General features: G+C 41.1%; 1 protein-coding gene across 7 annotated transcripts in view; it reads left to right on the top strand.

The window, feature by feature from the left end:
- The window catches only part of LOC111152475 (amyloid beta precursor protein), a 277,755-nt gene that overhangs the window by 99,680 nt on the left and 156,066 nt on the right, over positions 1-22,009 (top strand). For all 7 annotated transcript variants that reach the window (XM_022510996.1, XM_022510986.1, XM_022510978.1 and 4 more), the window contains exons 4-5: positions 16,935-17,047; positions 18,901-19,094. In XM_022510996.1, the coding sequence (XP_022366704.1) occupies positions 16,935-17,047; positions 18,901-19,094 (307 nt within the window). The remainder of the gene's footprint in view (positions 1-16,934; positions 17,048-18,900; positions 19,095-22,009) is intronic.

The raw sequence follows: 22,009 nt of genomic DNA, 5'->3' as shown, positions 1-22,009 counted from the left end.
ATATCTTTATGTAAATAGCCAGCTATCCAGACAGTGTGAACATCAACCAAATATGAAACATCTGGAATTACCATGTAATGAATGGCATGAGTAGGAGGAGTGTCGGGCCAAGACAGGGAACTGACCTTTTGCTTCTTTTGACCAGTAGAAAGGCAGACATGCTTTCCTTGCAGGGTGACCTTGAATAAACAGTGCATTAAATCATGAAATGGATCATTTTAAACTCAGATAATGGAGATCCTGTGTCCTGTTAGTCTTGTGCATTACTAGAAAGTCTGCATTTGCCCAGAAAATGGCAAATCATTAATACTTTTAGAAAATTCTGATAACCAGTATTTTTTACCGAAAACCAGAAGTCTGCCCTCAGCTTTTTTCTAAAACCACAACATTTCCAGGTTAAAACAACTGAGACCCTAAGTATGATTTTCCCTCTAATGTATATTTTCGTCATCTTTATAGTCTTAAATGAAAGACAGAAACTATATTACTTGGAATGAGACATATCCTAGGATTACCTCCTGGAATGGGAAGCCCGAATCATACACAGATTCCTCATTTATAAATGTGAAAGCTTGATGAGGGATCTGCCTTCCTCAACACTTTAATGTGCCTTCTACATAGAACAGGGCCTTCCTTTGAAAAACTAGTTAACATTTAGTTTGATTTAAAGGCTGAGCTTCTGCGTGCCTGGAATGCTTGCTCTCTAAAATATTTGCTCCCTGGAGAGGTCCACTGAAGACGGAGGTTTCATGTGACTTTGGATTATTGACCTGGAAGACCGTTTGGATCATGGAATGGGCTTTGGCATAGTTCCACGCTTTCTGGTCGACAAGGGCCAGGAAGGGAGCCGGGGCGGGGTGGCGGTGTTGAGTCAGAAAGAACGAATCTGAGAATGTTTGAAGCCTGACTGCACCTACCTCTGATGCTTTTGCTTTTGCTTGAGAGAATTTTTAAACTACAGCATCCATCAGTGTGCTGCAGCTTGTGGGGACGCACAGTTAAATGATTTGGCATCGAAAAAATGTGTTTGCTCTCTGCCTGGTGTGTAAAGTTTGAATGACACTTGTGCTCTGTCGGAAGAGAACAGACGTTTTCATTACAAAATTCATTCAAGCAGAAAAGTAGCAAAGTGAGCAGAAATTTTCATTTACAGCCGTGATTGAAGTTGTAGTGATAAAAGAAAATGACTAGGTTTAAGAATAGCCTTGTTCTCGTTCTCTCACACGGCAGAAGGAGTTTTGTCAAGACGGAAATAATATGCTATTGAGGAAGGCTCTGATCAGTAGTCTCAAACTTTGCATATCCTTTAACTGACCTTAGATTTTTCTAGGGTTTTTTGAGTTATTTTTAAACAGATTACAGTATCACCTTTTTAAAAAATCAGGTCCGTTATTTGTTATAATGTGGTCTTTAAGTTCCATTATTGCAGAGAGTCACAGTAACTTCTTAGCTTTCACTTGTGAGTATTAGCAGGTGTAGACAGATGACTTCGTTGGGCCAGTCGTAGAAGCCATGAGATACTGGATTGGAGACATGGGATCTGAATTTTCCAGGGGGAGTTTTCTACTAAATAGTGTGTGATACATCCCTTGGAAGCCTTAATGTGTTAATTTCCTACCTCAAACCCTCTTCCTTAGAAGTCCAGAAATGCAATTATTTTAGTTCTCTCAGGACTGGTAAGCCCTGGCAGATTCATTTACAATAATGAAACTAGGCCTTGTTTACAAATCTGAGTGACAATTTCTAAGTCCATAGAGGAGTGATAAGACAGGGAGAACTCTAATTTAGCATCCCCACTGGAAAAAAAAAAAAATCACGATTTTTGAAACACATCTCTGTGGAACTGGGTGAACCTCTAAAACATATTTTTATTGAAGAGCTTGATGAATCATATATCCTTATTATATTTATTCTATTAGATATTGTATCCTTCTTCCCTACAGAATGTTGCAGGTACAGTGACAGAACTCTAATCCTTTTTTCTATGTTTTAACAAACTTTGAGGACTTGGCAATGTTCTGATACTGGTAGAAGATTGTGCTAATTCCAAATACTGTAGTGTAGCTAGCTCTTTTGTTAAACGCTGTAACATGTTTTTATTTTTCCTGTTGAATTTTCTCTTTATCTCATTCCTTTTGCCCTAAGTAGCTTTGCATCTTTTAGGACGTATGTTTTTCTTTTCCTGAGAAGTTTTGAGTTGGAAAACCCCTGAGATAAAAATCAATATTTATTCCTCTAATCCTTAGGAGACAACTCCCTTGTCAGCTAAAGCCAGACATCTCAAGTCTAGGCTGTCACAAGAGAATCCAGAAGGGACACTTACTAAGTTCTCAGGGAGTACCGTGTGGCAGTTGGGTATTGGGGAATCTCACGTGTACGAGAGAGAAGCTGGACCAACTAGTTGGGAAACTATCTAGTTTGGGCATCATGAGCACACAGGGAGGTAGCTAGCTGGTTATAAGCGCTGGTGATGAGCGTATGCACTACATGTCCCAGGCCAAACTGGCAGAGAAACGGAAGGAAGGCAGGGAAACCTCCTCCACGGACCTTAGCGAGTGATGAAGAGTCCAGGGACACAGGGTCATGAGTCCTTGTAGCAGGTGGAAAGGAGTGGGGCGAGCTAGAAGGTTTCTGCTCACCAGATCGTTTACTGGAGTTGAGAATTTCAGAACATTTCTATGTCTGACATGATCTGAAGTCCAGCTTCAGGAATGTGGATAGTTTGAGTGCAGTAGGGGTATAACCCGTGTGGCTTGGGACATGAAGTAGGGCCAATTACCTCTCTTTTTTTTAAAGATTTTTATTTATGTATTTATTTGACAGAGAGAGACACAGCAAGAGAGGGAACACAAGCAGGGGGAGCGGGAGAGGGAGAAGCAGGTTTCCCGCTGAGCATGGAGCCCCATGTGGGGCTCAATCCCAGGATCCTGGGATCAGGACCTGAGCTGAGGCAAAAGCCCAATGAACTAAGCCACCCAGGCGCCCCAGTAGTGGCAAATATTGATGAAAAAGTAGAGGCATATTTCAGTGAGAAAGGGGACCTGGATTTTAGAACCAAGAAAAATTTGTTTAACAATCCCACTGTGTTTGGTTCTCCCAAAGTGTTGACTGTTGTTTCTATTCCCTTCTCTAGATTCATCTGACCCAAAGAGGAATTGCTTATTGTTCTTTGGGTACAGTTCTAAAATTTGTTGGTCGGATGTACATTTGCTAAAAGCAATACCCTCTTCAGTAGGTGTCTAGCTAGGTTCTGGAAATGTCAGCTGAAAGGTCGTCAGTGAAAGGGCAGAGTAAGTTGTGGAATTCCTAGACATGAGTGATACACAGTTGACTCTTGAACAACGTGGGGGTAGAGGTGCTGAGCCCCTGCATAGTCAAAAATTCACATATAACTTAAGTACCAAAACTTAAGTACTAGTTACCTACTCTTGACTGGAAGCCTTACTGATAACAGTCAGTTAACACATACTTCATATGTTATGTATGTTATTCGTACTGTGTTCTTACAGTAAAGTAAGCTAGAGAGAAGAAAATGTTGTTACAATCACAAGGAAGTCAAAATACATTTATAGTAGCGTGCTGTATTTGTGGGGGGAAAAAAACTGTATAAGTGGACCCACTCAGTTCAAACCCAGGTTGTTCAAGGACCGATTGTATCTGAGTGAGAAAGTAGGAGTAGTGGGTAGGGGGCCGTGTCTTAACTTCACAATCAGAATTATTAGAAGATGAATTAGTGAAAGGGAAAGAACAAGTAGCTTAAGACAGAGCTTGGAAGAACAGATGTTGTCTCCATAGTTGCAAAGCCAGAGAAGACTAAATTTAAGAACCACGTGCTGTGGTAGAGAAGACGGACAGTGAACTTGAGAGCAGATGAATGTGCTTGTTGCTATAAACCTTAAGAGAAGACCTGAGGAAGATTATTCCAGCAAGGCCGGATGGTAATGGGTTGGAAAGAAGTATAGTCAGGGGCTTGGAAGTGACAGTCCCCAGCTCTGCTGAGAAATTTACCGGTGAAAATACCTCTTCCTGTCCTGATGATAGCCTACCTCACGCATGGGTTTCTGAGTATGGTATGTGGAAAAAACAGGCTGTGTATTTTTACCTCTCTGTATAATTTAAGGTTTGGGTAATAACTGGTGGTTCTCTGGCCTCCCGGTGCACCAGCCTGATTGGTATTTTGTTAGCAATTATGTGGCTTTTTAAAAGCCCCATATATAACCCTAATTAATTGCATCTTTAAAATCTATCAGGCTATGAATATTTTAATAAGGTATGAAGAAAATATTAGGAGAAAGCAGCCAGTGAGGATATTTGTGTTTTCAAGAGACAAAATAAAGAATCTAGGAGGCTGCCCCCATACTATCTGCTTCTCATTTTTTAAAAGATTTTATCTATTCACTTAGAGTGCACACGTGTGCAGGTGGGGGGATGGGCAGAGGGAGAAGCAGGCTCCCCACTGAGCAGGGAGCCAGATGTGGGACTCGATCCCAGGACCCCAGGATCATGACCTGAGCCAAAGGCAGAAGCTTAACCAACTGAGCCACCCAGGCATCCCACACTATCTGCTTTTCAGTTCACCCCTCAGTATCTGGCACTGAGTGAGGCTAAAGATGAACAGATTGGGGTGTAAAGGAAATCTGCTTTGAATTTCCACCTCTGAATTCATCATACACCCTATAAATAAAAAAAAGTATGAGAACTGCGAAAAGAGAAATGTGAGGGAAAAGGGCTGTTTGCTGGTAAATAGGGTTAATGGTAACAAATTGAATTCTAGTGATATTCCTCTATGACTAAAATGTATGGTATTCTGGTAGCATATAGAACTGTGAATGTGGTCTCTCCAGTGTATTCAAACGTAAGATTTATTTCTCCATTGAAGCCTGTATCTCTGGATTCAGATTTTACCCCATAACCTCAACCCATCCACATTGAACTCATCACCCCTTGAAAGATATTCCTGATCTCTGAAATTTGACCCTAAGCCAGTGCTGCCCCGTGGTGGGCTGCCAGCCTCATGTGGCTGTTGAGCATTTGAAACGAGGCTAGTCCAAACTAATGTGTGGAAAGTGGGAAATAGACACCAGCTATCGAACAGTTGGTCTGGGGAGTGGCAGGGAGAAGGTAGACTGTCTTAGTAGTAAGTTTTTTACATTGATTGCACGCTGAAATGACAAAGTTTAGGATGTACAGGGTTAAATGAAGTCTGTTACTAAAATCGACCTTCCTAATGTGGCTATGAGGAATTTAAAGCTGCTGACATGGCGTGTGTCATATTTGGACAGTGCTACTCTGTACTCATTTGTGTAGGACTGTGGCTTGTTCTGTAGCCTTCGCGGGACTGGGTGAACAGTGGTATTCCGCAATCCTGAGTGGTAGCAGAGACGATCTCTTAAAATTAAACCAGATCGTCTTAGGTTTTAATGTTTTTCCTTGTCCCGCATCCTATTTGAGCTTCTGTGGCAAGGAAATACCACGAGCCTCACCTTTTCATACACGGAAATCACTAAATCCTCCTGAGTTGCTTGCTGTGTCATTTTCTCCTGTTCTGCCTTCAAATACAGAATTCTTTCTACCCTGTTCTCTTATCTTCTGTGATTAAAGAAATGAAAGACAAAACGGGCAACTTGGCTCTCAGGCCTGTGTGAGAAGGCACTGCTTTCTTAAAATTGTGCCAGAATGGGAAATCTATGGGACACGACCCAGGCTTATGAAAGGAAGGCACAAAGGATTTGATTACATGTTTTTAAGAGGACAAACCAAGCCAGTCACCAAAAAGACAAATGCTTTAGGATTCCAGTCATACGAAGTACCTAGATTCATCGTATTCATAAAGACATTCGTCGTATTCATAAAGACAGTATAATGCTGATTGCTAGGCGGCTGGGGACAGAGGAAAAGGGGAAACGTTCAATGTGTATAGTGTCAGTTTTGCAAGATGAAAAGAGATATGTTGCACACAACACTGTGAACATACTTGACACCAATGAACTGTATGTTTAAGAATGACCAAACTGGGGGCACCTGGGTGGCTCAGTGGGTTAAGCCTCTGCCTTTGGCTCAGGTCATGATCTCAGGGTCCTGGGATGGAGCCTCACATCGGGAATCTCTGCTCAGCAGGGAGCCTGCTTCCTCCTCTCTCTCTCTGCCTGCCTCTCTGCCTATTTGTGATCTCTGTCAAATAAATAAATAAAATCTTAAAAAAAAAAACACAAAAGTAAAAAAAAAAAAAAAACGGAATGGCTAAACTGGTAAGTTTTATCTTGTGTGTCTTCTAACAGAGTGAAAAGAAAAAGGAAAAGGCAAGCCGGGGGGCCTGTTGGCTCAGTGGCGTGTGCAACTCTTGGTCTCCGGGTTGTGAGTACCAGCTTCTTGTTGGCATGGAGCCTACTTAAAAAAAAAATTATAAGAAAAGACAAACCACTCCAAAAAGTGTTTCATAATAACCTGTAACTTAAAAAAAAAAAAAACCACCTTAATAAGATTAGTTATAATGGATTATCTTAAGTAGACCCTTGCTGCCTGAAGGAACAGCTGAATTGACTCACTTGGGAGTAACAAGCCGACTAGGTCCCCCCCCTTGGACTTGTCCAATCAGAAACTGCATTTTAACGAGATCCCCAGGTGATCCGTGTCTGAGCTGCAGCTTGAGAAGCGCTGATGTACGCACCATTTCTCATGTGGTCCATGAACCGCCTGAAGCAGAATCCCTCCTCTGCGGAGGTCTGCTTTTCAGGCACATCCCCCACGGCCAAGATCAGGTGCCGGGGTGAGGGGCGCTGGGGTCCTGGTGCTGGGCTGAGAGGGAGGAAGGACGAGTCTGTATCACAGTCCAGCACACCAAAGTTTGCACACCCCTGATCTGAAAGGATTTAACAACCGTTATTTTGATAATTCCACCTTTTAACTGATATTGAAATAATTACAAATGTAAGTAACAAAGAAGGCTCGTTATTGATAAAATCAAGAATATGGGTAATACAGTAAAAGAGAGGCAACAGGAAAAACCCACGTAGCTTAGCTAATCTAGGGTTGGTTGGACAGGAAGCCATGATGCAGAATTTGTGGAATGTTCTACACACTTTACCGTGGTGTAGTGAGCATTACAGTTCAGTCAGGCGGGGAGCCTGGAGTCCAGGCATGAGCTACACAGAAATTAGTCTTCCAGCCTGAGACTGCTCCTTTGTAAAGGGTAATTGAATTCTGTGATGTTATATTTACATTTCTAAAACAAGGTTAAACTTGGAAAGCAAAGCATTTCCTTTCTTATTGATATGTGTGATTATTCTGAATTAGAATGTAAATACTGTACATCACACAAATGATTCAGGGAGAGATTTGCCTGGAAAATCAAAAGCCAGGTTCTGTCCAGTCACTATAAATGCCACTGAAGAAAATCCCATGTTCAGCAAGATCTTTCTAACCCCGGTTTCTTTACAGCTATAGTAATCTCGCAAACACGGTTTTGAAGGCCAGAATGTTGATGCTAAGGCAAATAGGTCTGAAATTTTATATAAAGACTTCCAAAAAGTTTTTAAGAGAACTTTAAGTTTTAGACTTAAACAGAAAACTTGAGAGGGTAGCCCAGAGTTCCAAATCCCCCCTCAGCCAGTTTCCCTTGTTATCAACATCTCCCATTAATATGGTACATTTATTACAATGAATGAACCAATTGCGAGACATTGTTATTAATAAATTCCATGCTTTGTTCAGATGTTCTTAAGTTTTAAGATCACATTCAGGAAACCCATTGCATTTGGTTATCAGATCTCCTTAGCCTCCTCTTGGCTGTGACAGCTTCTCATAGTTTCCCTGTTGGTAATGACCTTAGCAGTTTCCAGGAGTACCAGTCAAGTATTTTGTTGGATGCTCCTGTGTTAGAATTTTCTCATCGTTATAATGGGGCTATGGGTTTTTGGAGAAGAAGACCATAGAAGTAAAGTACCCTTTTGATCTTATATTAAGTGCACATATTATCAACTTGGTATGTCACTGTTGATATCAACCATGATGGCTGGGGTGGTGTTTATCAGGTTCTTCCAAGCTAGAGTTACTCCCTGTTCCCCCACTGGGAGCTGTTCTCAGGAAGGAAGTCACCACACATAGCCTGCACTTAAGGAGTAGAGATTCATGCTTCTCACTCTTTGAGGGCGGAGGATCCGTGTAGATTATTTGGAATGGTTCTGCACAGATTGTCTTTCCACCCATTTATTTATTTATTCAGTGATTTGGACTTACGAATACATTGAGTTATTAGTTATTATCCAGTACCACCACTTTATGTATTTTATGGCTCGTATTATTCCTGCGCCAGCCATCGGGAGCTTTTTTAGTTGGCTCCTGTTCTTATTTCACAGAGCCTCTTTTTTTTTTTTTCTGAACAAGATGCTCCAGACTCATCATGTGTCTATCCTGCACCGATCCTAGGATCAGCCATTTCTCCAAGCAGCCCTGGTTCCTTTTATTGGGGAATGGTGTTAGAAACCAAGATGTGAGTCCAGCACCGTACCATCCCGAAACACGCCTGATCTCATCTAATCTCGGAAGCTCGGTGTCCTCATTGCTGCCTGACGGCCTTAGCCCCTGGGCCCTCTCAGCTGACAGAGCGAGCAAGAGCTTATACACGAGCGCTTGTATTATACCTGTCTGTAAATACTCTTAAAGCCAGGCATCGGTATCTATAGTAAGCCAGATGTGAGTTCATCTTGACGTCTCGGGATCTCCTATTACCCCATGGATCATTCCACTTCTTCCCCTTGCTTATCTGTAAATTCTCATTCCCAGCAGTGAAAAGCCTGACTTCCACCATCTACCCTCCATTTAGTTAATTATTCAGTTTTAGCACACTTGCATAGCTGTGTCAGACTTGTTAACTCATTCCTATGTGAGGCTTTTGAAAGCTGAGGAACTACTAAGAAACGTTCCTGTGTTCCTGTCTTTTAACTGTGTATCTGTTGCACAGTTTTCATTATTTGAGACCAGTGCTATTCAGAGCCTTGGTCAAACAACTATTCTGTCTTGTATCCACCCCAGCATTTATGTTATATATATAAGGCTGTGCTCCCTTCATTTGAATAAGTCAGACAATTTAAGGGAAATTTCTGGTTTTCACTTTTTTTTTTTTTTTTTTTTTTTTTTACATTTACCTTAACGTGATCCATTTCATGTCTGCCGTCTGGCAAATAGCTCTGAGGTGAAGAAGGCTGTCTGTTTTTACTGCTAAATGGTAATAGTTATAATGGCATGTTGGTGGAAGCCAACCATCAGTTCTCAAAGCAATATGTAACTCATCCTTTTGTCCTCTTGGAGAACCCAGTAACTCCCCCACTCTGAAACAAAACTTACCACAGTTTTATCGCACGGGGAGGTTTGTTGAGAAATGTTTTGGCTACCCTATTGTAAGTATTCTTCCCATGTCTTGAGCACAAATGCCTCCCAGAAAAATTCCTGTCCGTTTGATAAAGTTAGAAAATAATGGTACATGATGAACAAATTCAAGAAAAAGTATCCATGGAGTAAGAATCTGAAATGGTAAAATAAAAAATTGCCTGATGAATCATTTATCTACAGTTCTCATTTGATATGCATGTAGTAGTTTGCGGTAATAAGCACATAAACCTGGGGTGTTCACCTATCTACACATCCATGAGGGACCAACGGAAAGGTCTTGTCCCACCTGTTTTCCATCATCTTCAGTACAAAGCATCCTCTAGTTCCTGGAATAGAAACAAGTTAGATCCTTGACTGACTTTCTCCAATGCCCTTCCTTGATCCTTTAGATTCTACCTTCAAACTACATCTAGAACCTTACTATTGCTCTAGCAACTACCATTGGTGGTGACTATTTCTGTTGCTACCACCCTGGTCCAAGACACGGTCATCTCACACCGGATTATTGCAATAGCTCCTTGCCAGGCCTTTTTACTTCCCATCTTGACCTGTAGGGCAAGAACAACTCACGTAGAAAACCACTCCAGAGTCTATGTGTTACTCAGGGTTTTGGCCGGAGTGTGGGCAATGCTTAATGCCCCATACAGCCCACTCTCACTCACCTGTTGACCACCCTCCCCACCCCCCGTCATTCCTCTCTGACAACGCTGGTCTTGCTGTCCTGTCTCAGGACCTTTGCACTTGTTCCTTCCTCTTCCTAGAATGTTCTTCCCACTGGTATCTTGATGATTTGTTCCCTCGTTTCCTTAGGCCTTCACTCAAATGCCATATTTTCCATGAGGCTTTCCCTGACTACTCTATTTAAAATTCTACTTCCTCTGCATGATGCCTCCCCTTCCCCATCCCTATCTCTTTCTCTGCTTTATCTCCATGGTGTTTATTACCATTTGCCATTCTATTTTATTTTATTTTTTTATCTTTTCCCTCTAGAATTTCATTTAGTTCCATCTGTTTTGTTCACTCCTGTATCTTAGCATTAATTAAAATAGAGAGTATGCAATGAAGAGTTAGTGGATGAAGGACTGACTGCGGGGGGATCCCAGGAAACCCCCGCCCCTCATAGCCAGGACTGGAGCCCAGCACAGAAGGTGAAAGGATTGGTCACACGCATTCCGTGCTCACGAGACTCCAGCCCACTGTGTTGACCAGGATTGGCTGTGACCACTATCCATTTCGTCATAAGCAGTGCTCAGACGTAGGACTATAGAGCTATAACTGAATGGTGATAAAATGCTAAGAATAAAACCTCACTGCCTTCAGAAGGAGCATAATAGGTGATCAGTGAACAGTGAAGAGTAGTTGTTTCTGTTCTTATTGACTGTAATTGGTATTAATATGAGAAGATAAATGGATACTGGGGGGAAATAATAATAATAGTAGTAATAGTAAGAGTAAATAACTGAGCATCGTTGTCGCAGGACATCTGTCTGTTAACTCACCTCGTTTTCCCAGTTCCACCATTTACTCCGTGTGTGACCTGGGCTGAATATATAACTCGTCAGGCTCACCTTCTGCCCTTGTGCAGTGAGATCATTGCAGTCACCTCAGTGCAGGGTACGGAGCACAGTGTGAGATGATGTCCCCAAAGCAGCTACGTGAGTGCCAGGCAAAGAGTCCAGAATTGCTGTAACTGTTGACATCTTATGTCAGGAGCCGGATCCGGGCCGTGTCTCATCCCTCATGGTGGAGTATAGCACAAGGAGGGAAGCGGGCTTTACTGTTTCTCAGTGGTTATGTTGCCGGAACATTCTTACCCCAAACCCCCTTTGTATCCTCCCTTTCCTGAATCATCTTTACAGCTTGAGGGACCTGGAAGGAAGGACACCCCTTGGGCAGAAATCCCTAGACCTTAGACATGACCACTGTTTGTTCTGCAGGACTCTGGCCAACACCACTTTAGTCTTTGCAAGTTCATAGAAACGTTTTTTAAAATTCCGGAATCTCTGTACCTTGAAGTTCTTATGTATGGTTCTGGAATCTTTTAATCAATCTGTGCAATCCCACTCTTACTCTGAACAATTGAGCAGTCTCAGCTGTGCATGATTTTGCTCTATCCTCTGACAACCCGGACGCCTCCCACCCCCCACCCCCCTGAATTTCTCCCTGTGCCTTGAATTAGAGACTTGGTAGTTTTAGTTGTTGTGCTTCATATGCACTTCTGTCTTCTTCCTGGAATTATCTATCTTTTGAAAAGGCAGTGTAAAGAGATTGAAAACTACATTCCTGTATTTTAATTCCATGATGTGGGAAACTCTGCTACTTGCCTGTTTAATATTTATTCCCACTTCTTCCTTTGTAAAAGACTCCCAGATTTTTTGTTGTTGTTGTTCACAGTGACAATGTGCTCAGCTGAAAATACTCGCACAGATTCCCTTGCAGCTGAGTGTGGACAGATACATAGTCATGGCATAGAGGATGTAGAAAACAAGGAGGGTGTCCATCCCATGTGAAACAGCAAAACTGTATGAGGACAAAAACAAAAAACAAAAAACAAAAAAACAAGCAGAAAACCACCATGCCTTGGCTGTTCTGCCTGTTTCCTGCACGCAACTGTGACCATTGTCGACCACGGGACATGAAGACAAAAGCCGCCAGGCTAAGGACAGCAGCGCAGAAAGATGGGCATAGCCTGGACTGTGAGGGTGGTATTGAAATCCAAAAAACACCCCGTCAGGTCTCTAAGCCACGGCTTACCACACGTCCTGTTCTGCACCGTGCGATGCATTCCCAGCTGTTTTATATGGCTTGCTAGGTAATTGAAACCTAGTTTTATTGTCAAATAGACCGCATTGCACATGATAACATTTCAGCATTTTATAGTCTAAAAGTGAATCTGCTTTGGTAACAGCCAGAGGGAATGTGGCAAATCACTTATTTCGACCAGAGTTTAAATGACAGTGAGTTGAGTTACCACTCTTGGATGGAGAACCCAGAAACCCAGATTTTTAGACCGTGTCCACCACCAGCTCGCTCTGTGGGTCAGACACTTGAGCTGGGTTCTTTGCCTCCCATCTGTAGAATGAGGTAATTTGAGCTAGACAGTCCTCTCAAAGACCACCAAAGAGCCAGTGGATTAAGGCCTGCAGAGTCCCAATTGAACTGGACGTCATTGTTCATCTTGCCAGGACTTTTTAGCCAAACCCAGATCTTGTTCATTAGCTTTGAAAATGCCCTGTCAATTGGGGTGTGTGTGTGTGTCTGTCTGTGTGATATAAATTGTGATTGTATGCTCATCAATAAACTTGCACAGTATATATTGATGAATTTATCCACTAGGATTAAACAGTGCTGAATGTCCCAGAGGTCAGCATAAACAAGAACATGATTTCTCATTATGGTACTTAATTCATTTAGATCTCTTTCACTTGAATTCTATTAAAAATTGTGTATATGAGCGTGTGTTTTTTCTGAAGGACCAGACCAAAGAAACCAGAAGGTTTATTTTAAAAATAAAAGCATACATAGTTTTATGTGGAAACTCCAGGTATATACTGTTATTAATTGTTTGTTTTTAATTTAAAAACTATTTTTTAGAGCAATTTTAGATTCACAGCAACACTGAGTGGAGAATACAGAGAGTTTCCATATGTCTCCTGTTATATCATAGATTTTTTTTTTAAGATTTTATTTATTTATTTGACAGAGCGAGATCACAAGTAGGCAGAGAGGCAGGCAGAGAGAGAGCGAAGCAGGCTCCCTGCTGAGCAGAAAGCCCAATGCAGGACTTGATCCCAGGCCCCTGAGATCATGACCTGAGCGGAAGGCAGCGGCTTAACCCACTGAGCCACCCAGGCGCCCTGTATCATAGATTTTTAAGAATAATTCTTTTAGAATTAAAAGGGGAGAGCATATAAACCATGTTAAACTGAACTAGTTTATGAGAAAGGATACAATATATTTTTACTACTCCTCTTTAATTCTTTGGTAAAAAATTTTAACAGATTTTTGGGGTTTAATTGCTTAAAATTTCTGACGTGTAACATTCTGGCATGTTTCATCAATTTTGAAAGTAATTGAAGCAGGACTGTAACACCACAAAGTCACTGCCAAATTTTATTTTAATGTTAGAGTGCAGTGCGTTTCCTATTTTGCCAGTAGTCCTGAGGGCTTACTAAATAACCAGTATTTATCCTTTCAAAAAAAAAAAAAAAAAAAAGGCAGTCTCATTCAGGGGGCCTATATTTCTTGGCTATGTATATTATTAGAAACCTAAGAGCGTCTTTACAATGTTAAGTGAAATGTCCTTCTGCAAAAAAAACAAAAAAAACCTAATAGATCTTTTTACAAATTAATGCAATACATGTCCCTTTGAGGATCATGAGATTTTACCAAGGCAAATATCTTTCAGCAACTTTGGCTTTGCAGTAAAATCTAATCCTCAGCAACTTGGCCTCCAGGCAAGTAAAACCAGACACACCGTCGTTTGCCAGCTGTTAGCCAGTTTATGCTGCAAGAGCTCTCTCAGGTCAAGGTTGAGAGTGTCTGACACCTGCTCCTGATTGTCTCATGAGCTGATTTAATAGCCTTGGAACAGGCATTTAGCCTTTCCAATAATTGTAAAATTAAAAAAAAAAAAAAAAAAGAACACTTTTGAAAAAAAGAATTTTGAACATTTGTAAGTACGGCAATATAGTTTGACTGACCAGAGCCCATAAATGAAAGAGGTCCCCTCTTCAGGCCTTTGATCACTTCTGGCCTCTTGTGTGGCCTTGAAAATCGGACGCTGAGGTATCAAGTATTCTTGCTAACAGCTGCAGCTGATGGCGCATCCTGAGAAACCATGAAGAGTCCACCTGGGGACGCTGTGTTGGCTTTGGACGAAGTTACTTTTATTTTCCATTCTCCTTCTCAGGTGGGATTTAGTTGGGTGGTTTTGGTTTGTTTGATATATTCTGTGTCAAAGTCAAGGGGGGGGGATATGATGTGACTTGCATTATTATTTCTTTCCCGAAACTGTGTATCTTAATGTTCATCTCTGTGGCAAGGTTATTATCTGCTGAGGGCAGGTGGCGTTAGACACGTTTTTTGGCAGGCATTTCTCCCCTGGGAAGTGAGGTTAATACTGCAAGAGAGCTGTCCCATGTCCCACAGCTGTTGTGGAGCTGAGGTGAAGTGTTGCCCATGAGGCCATGGCCACCGTCATGGCATAGGCTCCCAGGACTCGTGGGTCCCTTTCCCACAAGCCACACCCACAGCCTTTTGGGGGGGCATCATGTCTCATAATTCTTGCATTTTCTCTGACTCCTCGTACCATGCTGTGGGCATCGTACATTGTCTTAAAGATTTAGGGAATGACAAGATGAAGGGCTCTTCATCCCTTATGATTCGCTTAGGTTTTGGGTTTGTTTGTTTGTTTTTTGTTTTGTTTTGTTTTGTTTTGAAATTTAGAAACAAATTTTTCACTTAGGTTTTTATCTAAATACTAAGTCCTTAAATATCGTGAGACATTCTTGCATGTTTGAGCTAGAAACAGACTCAAGTTTAAACGCCTTTATGGGCACGAAGTTTTCAAGAATTCTTTTCTATATCCGGAATTAAAAAAGGGTTTTTTTTCTTCCCCCTCTCAAGGTCTTCTTTGCTCTTTATGGTCCTTTTCAGAAAATGTGGTGTTAACTTACTGTGAAAGAAAAAACATGTTCTTTGCTGGGGTGTGGACCCCTTGTATTCCCTGCTTATTTGGGGTTGTTGGTTAAATCTGTTCTTGCCTGTCTTGCCTGAAGGACGGCAGTGCCCTCCTCAGGGTCTCCCTACGCACACTTGATTAGAGAGTTTGTCCCAGAGACAAACCTGAGCATGTCATTCCTGTTTCAAGTATCTTTTGTCTTATGGTGCCTCTGAAGTGGGAGCCCGAACTTTAGATCCTACAGTAAGGAGTCCAGCATTTCCTCCTGCCTCATTCACTTCTGCGCTCCCTTCTGCACTTAACCTGGTGTTCCAGCCACGTTGGACTTTTGCCTCCTCTACAGATATGCCTCACCCTTTCTTTCCTCTGTTTTACACAGGACGTGCCCTCATTTCGAACTGCCTTTTGCCATTCATCCATCTGTCTATCAGAATGGTCCTATTTGCCAGAACTGGACCCAGGGATCAGGAGTGGGATGTTAAAGAAGATAGATGCTGACCTTACATCTTGGAGCTTCCATTCATTTTCTTTCTTTTTCCTTTTTTTTCTTTAAGATTTTATTTATTTATTTGACAGACAGAGATCACAAGTAGGCAGAGAGGCAGGCAGAGAGAGAGGAGGAAGCAGGCTTCCTGCTGAGCGGGAGAGCCTGATGCAGGGCTCAATCCCAGGACCCTGGGATCATGACCTGAGCCGAAGGCAGAGGCTTTAACCCACTGAGCCACCCAGGTGCCCCTTCCATTCATTTTCTACACAGCATACCCCTCCTCATCCCTGTAGACTCATCTGTGATGTGGTTTTTGCTTTGAGTTCTTTCCTGGTGCATCTAAGCAGATGTGTTCACTTTGTAGGACCAGCAACATCTTCGTCTCTAGTACAGCATTTTTTTTTTTTTAAGATTTTACTTATTTATTTGAGAGAGAGAGAGCCCAAGTGGGTGAAGGGACAGAGGAAGAGGGAAAAGCAGACTCCCCTCGGAGCAGGGAACCCAACATGGGGCTCGATTGTAGGACCCTGAGATCACGACCCAAGTGGAAGGCAGTTGCTTAACCGACTGAGCCACCCAGGTGCCCCTCTCTTACAGCGTTTAACGTCTTCACTCATCAGGACATCTGTTCCTCCTGTGTGCAGAATCTTGCTAAAAGCTAGGGTTACTGTAGTGAACAAAAGAAATAAAAATTAAGCTCATAGCTTACATTCTGTCATTATCCAACTTTTATCCTTATAAGAATGTAAATGTTCTTATAGGACTTTATGAAATATCTTTCTATCTGCAGTAGCAGTGTTGCTAGAAATAATTTGCATGTACACATTTTCTTTAAAAATACAGCAAGAATCTAAGCAGTGGTATTCATAATTTAATTAAACTCTGTGTGACATATGTAAACGTAAGTACATGTATAGATTTTGTTTGTTTAGAAGTAGAAAAATGCAAAATCTTCTATGAGCTTATAAACAGATGAAAAATGTCCAAGAAGGAGGGATGGACAGTTATTTATACTGATTCTGCTCAAATGATTGCCTCGCGGTGTCAGTCTGTATTTTTTCCCCTTGTTGCAGTTGAATAGCAGCTTTCTGTGTGATTAACTTTGCAGTCAGAGCTTCATAGTAATCAAATAAAGATTTCATTTAACACACGTGGGAAGTATTTTAACCATCCAGGTTGACATGGCAAGGAACCGAGCTCAGGACGCAGGGCTCAGCATTCTAAGGGTACCAGCCTTTTGTGAATAGATTCCTTCGTCATTCAGAGAGCTGTATACCTTCGGAAGTATTTTAGCCCATCTTTCCTTGGTAACGACCCAGTGTACACGAGCCCCATGATGCAGATGGAATGACACGAAACGTTTTCCCTTTCTTGCAGTTGGCGAGTTTGTAAGTGATGCCCTCCTTGTTCCCGACAAGTGCAAATTCCTACACCAGGAGCGGATGGACGTTTGTGAAACCCACCTTCACTGGCACACGGTCGCCAAAGAGGTACCAGCCCATACCTTCCTTCCTCTTCTAAAGTGGAGATTTCCTAGGGACACGAGTCCTGCCATTGTAGAAGATACAGATACATTGAGGCAGTAGCCAGCCATGTTGTTGAATAAGTTATATTTCTTATTTAAAAAAGAAGAAACTATCCACGAGTAAATTTTAAGAGTCAAAAACTGATTGAGTTAGTTAGATTTATTGTGTCTATGCTGCATTTCATAAACTAGAAACTATGATCTTATACACTTGCCATAAACCTTGAAGTGTACCTTTTTTTCCCAAATTATTTTTTATATACCTCTTGTTTTCTTTTGTCATATACTGAATTTTTTTAATTTGAAGTTTTCTCCTACCATCTATTGGAGAATGCAGCAGTAGAACAGGAACTAGCTCGTCCAGTAGCAACTGTTTCTAAGTTATGCCACCCTATTTCGTGTTTACCACGCCAGGCCAGCATCTTCATTTTTCCATGGTGGTTGGATCTGGGGCACCAGTCCTAACCTTTCTTAACTCCTGCTTTTGGCAAAGTGGATAAATAACGTAAAATAATTAGGATAGAGTGTCACTTAGTGTCATCTTCAAAACCATTTTTCCCTTTGGTATATTATAGAATTTTTCTAATGAGTGTATATAATTCTTGCAGAAGATCAGTTTCCTAGAATTAGGCTCCTTTGTCTAGCTCAGTGGTTCTCAAAATAAGGTCACTTTTGTTCCTCATCCTTCCCCAGGTACATAAGCCAATGTCTAGAGACATTTCTGGTTGTTGCAATTAGAGGGGGTGGTGTTACTGGCATTTGTGGGCTAGAGGTCAGAGATCCTAGTAATTCTACTGAACATTCCTCATTGAACAGGGCAGTCTCTCCTCCATCTCTCCTCCAAGAATTATCTGACCCAAAAATACCGGTAATACTGAGGGTGAGAATCCCTGATCTAGCTCAGATCGCTTTGACGTTGCTAGGCAAAAATCACCACTTAGGAATTAGCATTAATTTTGCCTTTTATAAAACAATATATTCCAATTTACTGTAAAACAAAATTTTCATTATAGAAAAATGTGTTTTGGACGTTTAAGAGCTTTTTGGATCTTAAGAAAACAAACCAGATAATTTCATTTTTTGTTTGTTCTTGAGTTAAGAAAAAAAAATTTGTTACTAAGAAACAAAAATGACTTCAATTCCTTTGAGGTCAAAATACACTCTAATACTTTCATTGCTTATCCATATGTGTTGAATTATTAATCTTTCCTCCATCACCAGTGGATGATTTGTGCACATTTAGTAAATCCCAGGAAAGCAAAAAGATGTTGATGGAGAAATCTCTAATTTTGATTAGATTTTGATTCATAGCAGAAGATAATTTCTTTTCTTCCCAGGATTGTTATTCTGGAAGTGAGGCAAGAGAGTTTGAATTTCTAGAATAACGTATGTCCACATGAGAGAAATTTCCATAGGTAGTAGAGGCAGAAATGAGCAGGGGATGTACATGGAGCCATCGTGTCTACCTGATGTGCCTATGACACCACAGAGCATTGGTTCTCCAATATCCATTCCCACTCCAGTTTTCTTCTCTGTCTTCTTTCCTAAAGAATTTCCCTTCTGGTTGTTTTTATTAACTTCTATAGTGTAACAACATATCCTTATTAAATAAGTTAAAAAATAAGGGTGCCAAAGTAGTCTCTGCTAAAGAAACTTGTAAATCCACTCAAAACAGCAAATGGCCCTTTCCATCGAAAAAGTGGTTCTTGATATATTGGGTGTCTGTGTGATTGGGTGTCTGTGATTATATTTGGGGTTTTCTTACAATGAAGCAAATCTGCTCTACCCCGCTCACTGTCTTCTCCTTCCCTTCTGTAGACCTGTAGTGAAAAGAGTACCAACTTGCACGACTATGGCATGTTGCTGCCTTGTGGAATCGACAAGTTCCGAGGGGTGGAATTTGTATGCTGCCCGCTGGCCGAGGAAAGTGACAATATTGACTCAGCAGACGCAGAGGAGGATGACTCGGATGTCTGGTGGGGTGGCGCAGACACAGACTATGCAGATGGGAGGTAAGGCAGCCTTCCGGTTTGTTCTCTCACAGATGCCAGAACATCTAGCCTACAATTTTGTTTCTTCTATCAGTATATCTTTCCATTTCTCATTAAAAGGATCTCTGCCCACTCCTGTCAGGAGTTGGGTTTTGTGAGGAAAAAAAAAATCTAACCATGCGCTCTTGTTATGGTTATAGCCAGCCATGTAATTTTAATCTAATTGATCAACCATCACTGAGTTAATTTTAACTATTTTATTTTCATCTCCAAAGTTGGGGTCAAAATTCCATGGATAGCGTAAGATGTAGTTCTGTAGAGAATTGAAAACTGAATCAGTGACTGGCCTTCTGATTTGGTCTATAATTTAGAAATGTTTTTTAAACAAGCTTTTGGGATTATTTCATCAGTCAGTAGTGAAGTCTGAATTTTTGTTAAGAAAGGTTGGTTTTGGGACGCCTGGGTGGCTCAGTTGGTTGGACGACTGCCTTCGGCTCAGGTCATGATCCCGGAGTCCCGGGATCGAGTCCCGCATCAGGCTCCCAGCTCCATGGGGAGTCTGCTTCTCCCTCTGACCTTCTCCTCGCTCATGCTCTCTCTCACTGCCTCTCTCTCAAATAAATAAATAAAATCTTAAAAAAAAAAAAAAAAAGAAAGGTTGGTTTTGGCTTTTTTGTTTGTCTTTGTGACTTTTTGGTCTTTAGTCATCTTTTCCTTTGTGAATGAAGACAGCGGCATTCGTAATTGCTTAAAATTCTTTAACCATCTCTGTTTGCATGAGAGTTCAGAATTACATTTTTACTTCTTTTTCTTTGGGATCTTAATCCCATAACTTCTAGATTCTTATTTTTTACGAAAGGCAAACACATCTATGTTCAGCTCATAATATTCTAAAACTAGGATTTTGAGGTGAGAAAGACCATCCGGTTCCATCTTCAGTTTCATGCTGTGTCATCCCCCAGTGGTGGTGATGATCTCACCTCTCCTTTTCCTCCAGGATCCCTTCAGATGTTCCCTGGTGTCACAGATTTTCCAAAAGAGCATTAAGCATGAATTGTTAAGACTTACAGTTATTACTATAAAGGTTTTTGACATACAGAGTAAGTTATTTTTTTATAATGTATTTTGTAGTAGAATTTTTAAAAATAATTTTATGAAACATTTTACATATATATTATATATTTTACAAATATATAATATATATATATTTTTAAAGACTTATTTATTTATTTGAGAGAGAAGGAGTTGGTGGGGGCAAGGGGCAGAGGGAAAGAAAGAGAAAGAATCTCAAGTAGAAACTCCCTGAGATCATGACCTGAACCAAAACCAAGAGTCAGATGTTTAACCGACTGAGCCACTCAGACGCCCCCCTAATTTGCTGTTTCTTATCGGTTAATAATGTCAGGCTTCTCTTTGGTGGCTGTTGTCTAATTTTACCATATCTTTTTCCGTTAGTTAAGCTCTTTTGTGTTCCCTCTTTGCTAGATTTAGAAAAACTATGTTTAGTGTACCAGGACATAAACAAGTAAATAAGTGAATTACGAAGAACGAGAGAAGAACTAAGGGGAAGGTCAACTGTATGCATCACAATATTTCTCTCCATAAAAGTTGAAAGTTCAGTGGCAAGCACGTTTTGCCATTGGGAAAGCATCTGAGCTTTTTTCCGTGGATTTGATTGATTGTGTTCTGGGCCATGTCTGGTCCCTCACGTGAATTCCATGAGCCAGGTGTGGAAATGTCCATTGGTTTGGGTTTAATTGCTGCTTTGTCTAAAAGTTGGAATTGCCTAGTTCTTACGGCTTTTATGATAGTTTTTACATAGTTTTTCCTCAGTCATATCTAGATTTGAAAGTTTCAGAATGAGTTCTTGAAAAAATTCTTGTCATCAGGGTTCTTACCACGATATGGCACTGCAACCAGTAAAAGGGAATTTAAAGTTGGACAGCCATTTTACTTGTTCATAGTCTATTAGATAACATGCTCATTTCCCATCACTGAATTGACTCTGTACTTAATAAAAACCCAAGTAATGGCGAGTAAACTAAGAGAGTGCCATGACTACTGTTAAAATTAAAAGTTAGCTGTGTGTGCAGTTATAACCCTGTATCAAGGTTGGTGACCCACCATTTGTGACCATTCATACAGAAGGGGCTTTTATAATTAAGAATGCGTATTTTTATTGTATTCTGAGAGTGAAGGGCTTTTGCCAGGCCCTCTTTCTTTCCCAGTTAACACATTTTTTAAGTCTTAATAAAACCTAGTTTTTTAAGAAAAGATTTATTTGAGAGTGAGGGTGCACATGCGCAGTCACACGAGTAGGAGGAGGGGCAGAGGGAGAGGGAGAAAATCTTCAAGCAGACTCCCCCTGAGCACGGAGTCTGATAAGCGCCTCAGTCCCACAACCCTAAGATCATGACCTGAAGTGAAACCAACAATTAGATGTTCAACTCACTGAGCCAGTCAGGAATCCCCACTGTCCTCTTTTCTTTTCTTCTCTTTTTTCTCTTTTCTTTTCTTTTCTTTTCTTGCCTGGGAGGGAGGGTCCTTTCTAATCTGGATGGACCCAGGGGATAACCATTTTTACATATTCATTTGAATGTCCTACACTTGCTGATAACCTTCACATTTTCTCCCCATATTTTTATCAATCTTTTGTTTTTGGGAAAAAGTAACTTCTCTCTTTCATTGCTTCTGAGTTTTATAAGGTGTATGTATCATATCGTGTAACCCTATCAGCTAATTCCATTTCTTACTAATGCTGTAACATCAGCGGGAATCTTTGTGTTAGTAGATGTGCCTAATTATCACTAGTTGATGACCTGTCACCTCCCACCTAGCAGCAGATCCATACCACCTTCATTCTCCTTGGTTCCTGACATCACTCTCCTCCATGCTCCACAGATGAACCCTTGAGAGTCCTTTGTCATGAATTGCTA

The sequence above is a fragment of the Enhydra lutris genome, unplaced genomic scaffold, assembly GCF_002288905.1.
Source record: "Enhydra lutris kenyoni isolate GAN:26980312 unplaced genomic scaffold, ASM228890v2 scaffoldscaffold2, whole genome shotgun sequence".
NCBI classification, from domain to species: Eukaryota; Metazoa; Chordata; class Mammalia; order Carnivora; family Mustelidae; genus Enhydra; species Enhydra lutris.
This window is presented reverse-complemented; position numbering and strand designations above follow the sequence as displayed.